At 40.9% G+C, this 12,939-nt stretch overlaps 1 protein-coding gene across 1 annotated transcript in view; it reads right to left on the reverse strand.

Annotated features, from left to right (window-relative positions):
• Window positions 1–12,660, reverse strand: part of GNS (glucosamine (N-acetyl)-6-sulfatase) — a gene marked incomplete at its 5' end in the record, with an annotated part of 49,560 nt that extends 36,900 nt beyond the window's left edge. The window contains 2 exons of the mRNA XM_079715540.1: window positions 2,544–2,603; window positions 12,466–12,660. Coding sequence (XP_079571666.1) covers window positions 2,544–2,603; window positions 12,466–12,660 — 255 coding nt within the window. The remainder of the gene's footprint in view (window positions 1–2,543; window positions 2,604–12,465) is intronic.
• Window positions 12,661–12,939: the final 279 nt, after the last annotated feature.

Consider the following 12,939-nt stretch of genomic DNA (forward strand, 5'->3'; position numbering starts at 1 on the left):
TATACTCGCACCAGCAGGGAGGGAATGCTCATTTGAGCACGCCCTTGCCAGAATTACATATTATCCCTTTGAAATACTTAGTATTTCTTTGGCCCTTCAAACTGGATTTGGCATTTTTAAATACCGGTGAGGGGGCTTCTTTGGTGGCGCAGTGGTTGAGAGTCCGACTGCCAATGCAGGGGACACGGGTTTGTGCCCCGGTCTGGGAAGATCCCACGTGCCGCAGAGCGGCTGGGCCCGTGAACCATGGCCACTGAGCCTGCGCGTCCGGAGCCTGTGCTCCGCAACGGGAGAGGTCACAACAGTGAGAGGCCCACGTACCGCAAAAAAAAAAAAAAAAAAAAAATACCGCTGAGGATGAATATTCTCCTCATGTGTACTGACCAACTGTGTTCATGTGAAAGGTTTGTTCATGTGCTTTGCACATTTCCCCCTCTTGTTATATAAAATTTGAGTTAAGGAAGGATTCAATCATGTTACAGATACTTCCCTTTTTTTAAAAAAAAATTTTTATTTTTCTTTTCCTTTTTGCGGTACGTGGGCCTCTCACTGTTGTGGCCTCTCCCGTTGCGGAGCACAGGCTCCGGAGACGCGCAGGCTCAGCGGCCATGGCTCACGGGTCTAGCCGCTCCGCGGCACCTGGGATCCTCCCGGACCGGGGCATGAAACCGTGTCCCCTGCATCGGCAGGCGGACTCTCAACCACTGCGCCACCAGGGAAGCCCCTTCCCATTTTTTACTTTTGTTTTTGATTTTGTTACATGTTTGACTTTTATAATTTTCACATTGGCAACTCTTTAAATTCTCTCCCTTTTATATTTCCTCACCTATTTTTTGGCCAATGCCACACTGCTCACTGGATCTTCATATTACATTTAGTATCCAGTGGGGAAATCTCTTCCTTTAAACATTTTACCTTGATTATTCTAACCTACTTATTATTCCAGATAACTTTGGAATCACTTAATTCAGCCTAAAAAAAAATCTTGTTGGGATTCTGATTAGAGTAAGCGTTTTATAATCTTGTGTCTTTCCACAGAAAATGATGTGCATATCTATGTATGAAATATTGGGTTGGCCGAAAAGTTCATTCGGGTTTTTCCGTAACATCATCTGTAATGAACTTTTTGGCCAACCCAATACTTTATCACTCACAAAATTTTGTAACTACATTTATAGGTCTTAACCATTACTGGCCACCACCAGCTATTCCTAGAGTCTATATTTTCCTGCTGTACAAGTGGGATCTTCTCTCCCCCATGTTTCTCTAACTAGTTATATGGAAGAAAGTTACTTCTATTTTTTCATTTCTACCTTACTAAATTCTATTAATTTAAAAAGTTTTCCAACAACTCTATGTTTTCTAGGCAGAAAATCCAGACAAGTGGAAATAACAATTTTTGTCTTTTTCCAGTACTTTTACCTCTGAATTCCACAAGACCTATGCCAACGACTAGACAGTTCAGAAGAACATTAAGTAAGAGATACTGGGCCCTTGTCTCTACCCTAACAGCAGTGCTCTGAGACTTTAACCTTAACTGTAAGTTGTGCTATTTGTTTGAAATATTCGTCATAGTACGGATGTAACAGTTTAATAAGTTACAAGGAAAGGATGCCAACATTTCAGAGGACTTTCAAGCATCCATTGAGATGAGTATCTGATTTTCCTTCTTCTAACCACTGATATGTTGGTGAACAATATAATAACCACCATTATGTAGTGGTACTTACTCTAAGTTAGGCACTGATATAAGTGCTTGCTTTACATGTAACAATCCATTTAACCTCTGAGACAGGGTTTAGTATCCCTATTTACAAATGGGGAAACCAAAGGCCAAAAAGGTTAATAAGTTGCCCAAGGTCGCACAGCTAGGAGAGAGGCAGAGACAACATTCAAAACAGGGTCATCTGGTTCCAGAGTCTGCTCTTAACCACAACACTGTGCTGCTGTTCAATGGATTTCCTGATATTAAGCTGGGCTACCACTGACTTGGTTATGAGCATGGTTCCTGAATTTGATTTGTTAGTATTTTATTTTGGATCTTTGTATTTATGTTTACACATGTACATATACACATATATTTGTATTTACATATATGTACACACACATGTACACACAGTTGTTGTTGGGTTTCTTTCATTTTGCTGCTATTATCTTTGTTAGGTTTGGCTATCAGGGTTAATTGGGTTTTGTAGAGTAGCCTGCAAGCTTTTACATGGAACATTTTACACAGTACAAATGTTAACAATTTCTTACGATCCATTTTCAAACCTCAAACAGTGAAGTTTTAAATAAACTTCTCTAGTTCTGAGTTGTAGATGAGAATGGCTTACAAAATACCTGTAATTAATCTTCAACTGTTAAGAAGTAATATTTCAATTAAACAAATTTATATAACATTAAATAGACTCCTTCCCTCAGATCAGGCATTTAATTAGAAAAAAATCACAGAAATTACAGTAGACTAACCAAAAGAAAGTGTTTCTTCTTAGAACATAAACACAGTTAAAATCTAACAAAATTAAATCAGCTTCAAAACTTACAGCACTGGAGAAAGTCATCCCCATTCCTCCAATGAGAGCCTTGGTTTTCTTTAGTGGTGTCTGTAAAGTAAACAGTTATCTGTTGAACAATTTCTTCCAATAAACTAAAACACACAGAACAAAATTCGTGTTTTTTTGTATCTTACTCTCAACCTTTTATTCCCAAATGATCAGCTCTATCTGACACTAAGGAACAGCCATGTGTCCCATGCGATTCTGGAGATGAACCAAACAAGTTTGGTTACAGTCAGTTATGTCCTGTGCAAAAGTTCAGGGAGTTATAGCACTTGCAGGAAGGTAAAGTTCACAGCTGATGGCATTATTTTAGCAATGTTGATTTCAATGTAATGAAATTTTGGTGCCCTTCTCTTATTTGTCACCAGCTGCCTTACAAACAGGTGGGGCAGATCTACCTCTATTAATTCATCTTTAGAAGCAGGATATGGAAAATGATATGAAAGGAGCCTTCCATCCTTTAAAACAGAAATAAAACAACACTTAGGTTCTGAAAGCCAGACAAGGCCCCGACACTAACTCAAATATCAGGCACTCGGTGGTGAAGCCCAGATGCACACTCTTTGACTATAAGCTCATGGCCCTCTGCACTAGACCAACCACCACCTCAGGCAAAGACTTGAACTAAGTGGCAAATACATATACAGAAAACCTTGTCAAGCAAAAGACTAGTCAGAAAATTATTTCATTTATATTCTTGCTTTTTATCTTTTGCTCAAAACTTAAGATCCTGACAAGTATAGAGAACAACTAGTTTCAAATCCTAGAGCGAGGATGAAAAGTATGAAGATGGTCACTTAGATATAAATAGTAACAATAAAAAATACTAACAATCTTTATCGAGATTCCAGACAGCAAGAAAGGACGATGTGAAGAAACTTATTTCAATTGTATTATGAGTCAGTTCATAACGATTCTGAAGTTCCTGTGAAAGCTGAGACCATACTGAACACAGTTTTAAGTGTATTTTGTTGTGTAATAATTTCTTAAAGACTAATAACCCAAATACATAACCATGTTAATAAGGGGGTCATTTTCAATACTGTAAAAAAGTTATCCTCATTATTTTATACAGATGATAGAAAACCTAAGTAACCCACTAGCTAGAGAATTCTAACTTATTCAGGAATTTTGAAAACTCATGTGACAAAATTCAACATCTGTTTATGATAAAAACTCTCAAAGTGGATATAGAGGGAATGTGCCTCAACATAATAAGGCCATATATAACAAGTCCACAGCTAACATCCTACTCAACAGTGAAAAAATGAAAGTTTTTCCTCTAGGATCAGGAATAAGACAAGGATGCCCACTCTTGCCATTTTTATTCAACCTAGCATTGGAAGTCCTAGCCACAGCAATTAGACAAGAAAAAGAAAAGGAATCCAAATTGCAAAGGAAGAAGTAAAACTATCACTGTCTGCAGATGACATAATACTATACATAGAAAATCCTAAAGACATCACCAAAAAACTAGAGCTCATCAATGAATCTGGTAGGGTTGCACGATACAAAGTTGATATACAGTTAATGTTAATACAATTAATATAGTGTTGCACTTCTATACAGTAACCGTGAACTATCAGAAAGAGAAATTAAGGAAACAATCCCATTTACAATCACACCAAAAAGAATAAAATACCTAGAAATAAACCTACCTAGCGAAGTAAAAGACCTGTACTCAGAAAATTATAAAGGACTGATGAAAGAAATTGGAGATTACACAAATAGATGGCAAGATATACCATGTTCATGGATTGGAAGAATTAATATTGTTAAACTGACAATACTACCCAAGGCAGTCTGCACATTCAACGCAATCCCTATCAAAATATCAATGGCATTTTTCACAGTACTAGAACAAATAATTTTAAAATTTGTATGTAAACACAAAGCACCCTGAATAGCTGGAATAACCTTGAGAAAGAAGAACAAAGCTGGAGGTATCATGCTCCCTGACTCCAGACTATACTAAAAGCTACAGTAATCAAAGCAGTATGGTGGGACTTCCCTGGTGGCACAGTGGTTAAGAATCTGCCTGCCAATGCAGGGGACACAGGTTCGATCCCTGGTCTGGGAAGATCCCACATGCTGTGGAGCAACTAAGCCCATGTGCCACAACTACGGAGCCTTCACTCTAGAGCCTGAGAGCCACAACTACTGAGCCTGTGTGTCTCAAGCCTGTGCTCCACAACAAGAGAAGCCACTGCAAGATGCAACTAGAGAAAGCCCATGCACAGCAACAAAGACCCAAAGCAGCCAAAAAAAAAAAGCAGTATGGTACTGGCACAAAAACAGACCCGTAAATCAATGGAACAAAATAGAGAGCCCAGAAATAAACCCATGCACTTATGGTCAATTAATTTGCAACAAAGGAGGCAAAAACACACAATGGAAAAAAGACAGTCTCTTCATTAAGTGGTGCTGCCAAAACTGGACAGCTTCATGTAAAAGAATGAAATTAGAAAATTTTCTCACACCATATACAAAAATAAAGTCAAAATGGCTTAAAGACTTAACTATAAAACATGACAACATAAAACTCCTAGAAGAAAACACAGGTGAAACATTCTCTGACATAAATTGTAGCAATATTTGCTTAGATCAGTCTTCCAAGGCAAAAGAAATAAAAGCAAAAATAAACAAATGGGACCTAATCAAACTTATAAGCTTTGTACAGCAAAGGAAACCATAAACAAAACAAAAAGACAACATGCTGGGAGAAAATATTTGCAAACGTTGCAACCAACAAGGGGTTAATTTCCAAAATATACAAACAGCTTATGTATGTCAATATCAAAAAAAAAAAAAAAAAACAACAAAAAACAAAAAACCAAAGAACCCAATCAAAAAATGGGCAGAAGACCTAAATAGACATTTCTCCAAAGAAGACATACAGATGGCCAACAGGCACATGAAAACATGCTCAACATCATTAATGATTCGAGAAATATAAATCGAAACTACAATGTGGTATTACTGTATTACCTCACACCAATCAGAATGGCCATCGTCAAAAAGCCTACAAATAATAAATGCTGGAAAGGGTGTGGAGAAAAGGGAACCTTCCTACACTGTTGGTGGGAATGTAAATTGGTGCAGCCACTACAGAAAACAGTATGGAGGTTCCTTAAAAAACTAAAAGTATAGTTATGATATGATCCAGCAATCTCACTCCTCAGTCTGTATCTGGAAAAGACAAAAACTCTAATTTGAAAAGATACATGCACCCCAATGTACACAGCGGCACTATTTATAATAGCCAAGACATGGAAGCAACCTAAATGTCCATCAACAGATGAACAGATAAAGGAGATGTGGTATACATATATATACAGTGGAATATTACTCAGCTATAAAAAAGAATGGAATTTTGCCATTTGCAGCAATGTGGATGGACCTAAAGATTATCATACTAAGTTAGGTAAGTCAGACAGAGAAAGACATATAATATTATATGGTATCACTTTTATGTGGAATCTAGAAAAAATAATACAAATGAACTCATTTACAAAACAGAAACAGACTCACAGACATAGAAAACAAACTTATGGTTAGCAAAGTGGGGGTGTGTGAAGAGATAAATTAGGAGTATGGGAGTATATATAAAACAGATAAAAAACAAGGATTTACTGTATAGCACAGGGAACTATACTCAATTATCTTGTAATAAGCTATAATGGAAAAGAATCTGAAAAAGTATATATATTTATGACTAAATTACTTTGCTGTACACCTGAAACACAACATCGTAAATCAACTCTAGCTCAATTAAAGAATAAATAAAAAGCTTCTGCAGAGCCAAGAAAACCATTAACAAAATGAAAAGGCAACTTATACTGAATGGGAGAAAATATTTGCAAGTCATATATTTAATAAAGGGTTAATATGCAAAATATATTAAAAAACTCACACAATTCAATAGCAAAAAAACAGCCAATTAACAAATGGGGAGAGGGGATGTCCCTGGTGGTCCAGTGGTAAAGAATCTGTCTTATAATGCAGGGGACGCAGGTTTGATCCCTGGTCAGGGAGCTAAGATCCCACATGCCACGGGGGAACTAAGCCTGTGCACCACAACTACTGAGCTCACGCGCCTCAACTAGAGAGCCTGCGTGCCACAAACTACAGAGCCCATGCACTCTAGAGCCCTCACACCACAACTACAAAGCCCATGCGCCCTGGAGCCTGTGCAACACAAATAGAGAAAACCCAAACACTACAACTAGAGAAGCCCGTGCACTGCAACGAAAGATCCCTCATGCCTCAATGAAGATCCCGTGTGCTGCAACGAAGACCGGACGCAGCCATAAATAAATAAGTAAGTAAGTAAGCAAGTAAGTAAGTAAATAAATAAAGTCTTAAAACAAAACGGGCAGAGGATCTGAAAAGACATTTTTCTAAAAAAGACATACAGGGCTTCCCTGGTGGCGCAGTGGTTGAGAGTCCGCCTGCCGATGCAGGGGACACGGGTTCGTGCCCCCGTCTGGGAAGATCCCACATGCCGCGGAGTGGCTGGGTCCGTGAGCCATGGCCGCTGAGCCTGCGCATCCGGAGCCTGTGCTCCGCAACGGGAGAGGCCACAACAGTGAGAGGCCCGCGTACCGCAAAAAAAAAAACAAAAAAAAACAGACATACAAATGGCCAACAGGTAAATGAAAAGATGTTTAACATCACTAATTGTTAGGAAAATGCAAATCAAAACCACAATGAGCTAGCACCTCACACCTGTTAGAAAGGCTATCATCAAAAACACGAGATAAAAAGTGTTGGTAAGGATGTAGACAATAGGGAACCCTTGTGCAATTGTTGGTGGGAATGTAAACTGGTTCAGCCAGTATGAAAAATCATGTGGGGGTTACTCAAAAAATTAACAATAGAACTACCATATGGTCCAGCAAATCCACTGAGTATTTATCTGAAGAAAATGAAAACAGTAACTCAAAGATATATATACCCCCATGTTCACTGTAGCATTATTTACAATAGCCAAGACAATGGAAACAACCTAAATGTCCATCAATGGATGAATGGAAAGGAAGATGTGGTATATATATACAACGGAATATTACTCAGTCATAAAAAAGAATGAAATATTGCCATTTTGATAACATGGGTAGACTCTGAGGGCATTATGCTAAGTGAATTAAGTCAGAGAAAGACAAATACTGTATAACCTCACTTGTATGTGGAATCTAAAAAAACAAGAAAACCTAAGTTCAGATACAGAGATCGGACTAGTGGTTGCCAGAGACAGGAAGTGGGGGGTGAGGGTGGGTGCAGTGAAATGAGTGAAGGGTGTCCAAAGGTAAAAACTTATAAAGAAGTCATGGGGATGTCATGCACAGCATGGCAGCTACAGCTAATAATATTGTATTGCACGTTTGAAAGTGGCTAAGAGAGTAGATCTTAAAAGTTCTCATCACAAGAAAAAAAAAATCTGTAACTATACATTATGATGAATGTTCACTATATTTATTGCTGTGATCATTTTGCAATATATACAATATCACTATGTTGTACACCCGAAACTAACATAATGTTTTTTGTCAATTACACCTCAATAAAAGAAATAAATTTAAAGAAAAAAAGGTCTTTGATGATTTTCAGTAGATCCACAATAGGCTCCCAGGGGATGCTAGAGATACATAAGGTCTTTGCTAACCTTCAGAAGGAATGTCACCAGCCATGATTTCCCACAAAACATCACTGGGTGCTATCCTCAAGTAAAAAACACTGGGCTGAATGAAACACTGGTTTGATGAAGAATCTGAGTTACAGTGAGTACACAGGCAGGGGAAACAGGAATGCAAAGTATAAATAGGAAAAGGACTATGTGAGCTGATTATAGGGAACAATGGTCAAATTGTCTGGTATTTATGAAAAGCTACTGAAGAATATCTGATTTATAGTAAGACTAAATTGTGTGATTATAACACATTTACTAAACACTTAATGTGTGCCAGGCATTGATCTAGGCAATGGTGGACAAAAGATAGAAGGTCCCTGCCCTCATGATCCTTGTACTCAAACAACAGGTAAACAAACAATTACTTCAGGCAGTGAAGAGTACTATAAACCAGGACCATGTGCTTGCAGGTGATGAGAGGAAAGAGGAAAACTACTTTCAACGGGTGGTCAGGAAAGGCCTCTTTCAGGATGTAACTTCAGTACTGAGAGTCACATGATGAGTCAGCCAGGCAAAGCTCCAGAAGAAGATGCTTTCAGGTTGAGTGAACAAGTAATATGCTGCCAGAGAAGGAAAGCAACACATGTGAGCACAGAACAAAGGCCAGCGTGCTAGAAGCAGCAGCACAGTAAGTAAAGGGAAGAATGGGGTAATAAGACAAGGTCAGAGAGGTAGGCAGGAGTCAGATGATGACACAGGGCTGCATAGGAACTCAGATTCTAGTTTAAGTAAGAAATGTATATTAATAACCATAACCTTTATACTGCTAATGCTAGTACAAGTGATAACCATACTCTGTGCTTAATCAAACAAGTCCCAAACAGGAAACCACACTGTACCAAAAAACGTGTATGTGTGTCCATGGTAACCTGAATGATAAAGTGGATCCTTAAGATCTAAGCAAAGATAGTGGCTGGTCACGTTAAGGTCAAACTACATTCTTTAAGAAACAGACAATCTTACACTTGCATATGACTAATGTGCTACTTTATTCATCTGAAGCAAAAAAAAACCCCTAAGGAGTCATCTGCTTTCCTGCGCCCCATATACAGCTGCTCTGAAATAAAGTTTTGACAATTCGGATAATTCTATGGCTAACTTTTTTTTTTTTTTTTTTGTGGTATGCGGGCCTCTCACTGCTGTGGCCTCTCTCGTTGCGGAGCACAGGCTCCGGATGCGCAGGCTCAGCAGCCATGGCTCAAGGGCCCAGCCGCTCCGCGCATGTGGGATCCTCCCAGACCGGGGCACGAACCTGTATCCCCTGCATCGGCAGGCGGACTCTCAACCACTGTGCCACCAGGGAAGCCCTATGGCTAACTTTTAACAATGAAAGATCACTTTGCCTTAAGCAAAGACATGATGTATTCATTCTTTCCCTACATCTCCTTCCCTCACTTGCTTGAGGTTTTGACCAAGTGTCAGTTTTTCTAGAGAATGATTTTAAAAATAGCAACCTGTGCTTCAGTGTAGAACAGTGTGTCCATCACAGCATAACAACATTCAAGTAAAATCAAGAAACGGATGACCGGTTCACTGGGCAAAAACGAAAAATGGAGTCCCACAGATGAAAGCTACAACAAATACAATGAACTGTTAAAGATGATGCTACCACATAAAAGACTACTTCAAAGATGATCGCAAGATTCCACATCAAACCACAATCATACAAGTGCTATAATCCTTTGACCTGAGTTAGTCTGGGGGACTGATACTGGTTTACTTGCCAACTATGGCAGCAATTCATGATCTTTTTTTGGGTCAGAGACCTCCCTTTCTCCATAAAAATGAAAATAATACACACGAAGTATTATGTGTAAATTAAGGAGTTCCATGTCACCTGAAGAAATCTCTGATCTATGGTGTGACTATGCTGATGTGGGTATGTGGAATGACATCTGGTAAATCAGTATTACCACAGTATTCTAGAATAGGAGAAAAAGCATATAACCTCAGGGCTCTCACACTATAAGACACCGGACTTTGCCCCTTATTATAGCTACCATATGAACCATGGCCAAGTTACTTAACCCCTTCTAAGTTTTAGTTTCTCATTTTTTAAGATAAGGACAATACCTGCAGCAGAGGATTCCTGTGATAACTGAAGCACTGCATAAAACACTTCACGCTCTGACTAGCTCCAAGTAGGTTCTCAAATGCTGTTCTTTCTTAGCTCTTCCCTTTCAAGTCCTGTTTGACAATTAGTGGTATTTAGAGTATTCTGTAAAAGGTTACAGGAGAAGACAGAATTCTCCAGAAAACTGGGAGTATTAAATTTGACTTTTCCCCTCCACTTAATTTTGGCTCTTCTCTCCAGCACAAACATCCGTATAAAAGAATCTGCTACTGGTTTAAAGGAGCAAATAGGATTAACAGGCTAAAGGGAAGAAACCTCAAATATACACAGACCACACTGGTGGTCTACGAGAATTGAAGAAACTGAATTCTGAATACCTTATATTTAAGTGATGGATTTTATTTTCAACAGAGCCGTGAAAGCTGGGTCTTTTAATTAAGTCACTAAACCGTTATTAAGTTTTGATAGAGATGGCTTGCTTTTTCTGGACAAAACACTTCAAAAGCACACACAAAAATCTGTTTTAAAAGGAGTTTTGTGTGGAGGATAAGTGTAGCAGTTGGAATGGTGGAAAAAACAAAGTAAAATCCAGGAGGGCCATTAAGTCAAGACTCTTCATTGTCAGTGGGGCTGGGTAGAAACTAAAAGGCAATGAGGTACATGTGGCAGGAACCAGCGGGGAGTCAAAACGCAAGCATCTTAAACATCATTTGGAAAAGACTCTCATACCCTTGAACACAGCCCTGAGGAAGAAATACATTTTAATGCACAACTAAGACATATCTATATATGGATATGCTTACCTTGACCTCATGTATCACACAGACATTTTCTATTCTACTCTATTCCACAGGGAAGTAAAAATGCTGGTAGCTACTCACTAAACTGATTTCACAACTCACTTATGGGTTGAAATCAGCAGTTTGAAAGACACTCAGCTAGGGTGTTCCCACACAGTAAAAGTTAGGAACCTCGTGCCTCAAGTGTTTTCATAGCATTTAGCTGAAAGCAAAAAGGGAACCGAAAAGAAGAAAGCAATAAAGCACTTGTTTTTAAAAAGGTAAGAGTGGGCTTCCCTGATGGCACAGTGGTTGAGAATCCACCTGCCAATGCAGGGGACACGGGTTTGAGCCCTGGTCTGGGAGGATCCCACATGCCGTGGAGCAACTAGGCCCGTGAGCCACAACCTGCGCGTCTGGAGCCTGTGCTCCGCAACAAGAGAGGCCGTGATAGTGAGAGGCCCGCGCACCGCGATGAAGAGTGGCCCCCGCTTGCCACAACTAGAGAAAGCCCTCGCACAGAAACGAAGACCCAACACAGCAAAAATAAATAAATTTAAAAAGGTAAGAGTAATGCCATATCCAGGATGAAAGCACTAGCCAGGATTTTGTCTGGACTGCTGCAACTACTCATGAGCCTGGGGCAAGCCACTTTCTAGGACTCCGTGAGTAGGGGGTTGGGTAGATGTTCTTGAAGGTCACAAATTCGAGAATTCTAAGATCCAGAAGCAAAATCCACTCTGGGAAAGAATGAAATCTCAGAACCCCACCCATCTGATATAAAACGGAACGCTGACAGTATCTAATGCATCAGCCAGGTGTTCAATTAGGCTAATTGAATTTTCTTGATTCTTGTGAGGCAAAGCACACCCTGAAGAGTTCTACAACCTACCAGAATAGTTCATATCAGCGCTTATTTTATAAATATCAGGCACAGACACTGCACACAGGGTCAAATGCAGAAGTGGCCTAGGTTCCTCAAAGAGGGGCTGGATTTGTCCTCTAACCTGAAAGACAAACAATCAAGGCTGGCGTGCTCTTAGCCAGCACCTGCTCCTCATTGGTTCATCCCATCCCTAACAGGCGTCCACATGTTTGTCTTGAGACATGAAGCAAACTCCTCAGCAGTAAGGTCTAGACTAGAAGCTCTGTGTGGTGCGTGCATGTGTGTGGACCCAGGAGAGACTCGGGGGAAAGAGAAAATAGAGCCCCGCAGCTCCATAAGCCTGCGCAAAGGGCCTGGCGCGGCAAAAGCAAACCTACCGAGGGTCGAGGCAGCTAGTTAGAAATGGGGAACGAGGGCCAGAAACCAGGGAGTCAGCCCGGGAGATGGAGGGGCGGGGCAGAAACAGAAAGAAGAGTTACCATGCCGCCGAGCACTTCGTCCTGGTCGTCGGCGAGAAGCAGCACCACATTGGGCCTCCGAGAGCCCGCCGCCGCCCCGGAGACCCCCAGGCAGCCTCCCAGCAGCAACAGCAGCAGCGGCGCTGAGCTGCAGTAGGGCAGGTGGCGAGGGCTGCCCCGCCGGGGCACACCCAGGGCCAGAGGCAGGCGCCGCATGGCGGACAGGGTTCCGGGGGAGACCCCGGGCGGAGGGGAAAGACGGGCAGAAAGCTAGAGAGCGAAAAAGCCACGAGCAGCTGGAAAAAAGAAGACTGCACTGTGAAGGCCGGGGTCTGCGGTCAGGCGTTTTCTACCGGGCGCGATCACGTGAACCGGGGGCAGGAGGCGGAGCACGCCATGCGGTCACGTGACGGGTGGAGGGGCGGGGCTCCGGACCGAAAGGAAGAGGGGAGACAGCAGCAGGGAGGGAAACCCGGAAGTGGGCGGAAAGGGGGG

Source organism: Hyperoodon ampullatus (genome assembly GCF_949752795.1).
Source record: "Hyperoodon ampullatus genome assembly, chromosome: 11".
In the NCBI taxonomy this organism is placed as follows: Eukaryota; Metazoa; Chordata; class Mammalia; order Artiodactyla; family Ziphiidae; genus Hyperoodon; species Hyperoodon ampullatus.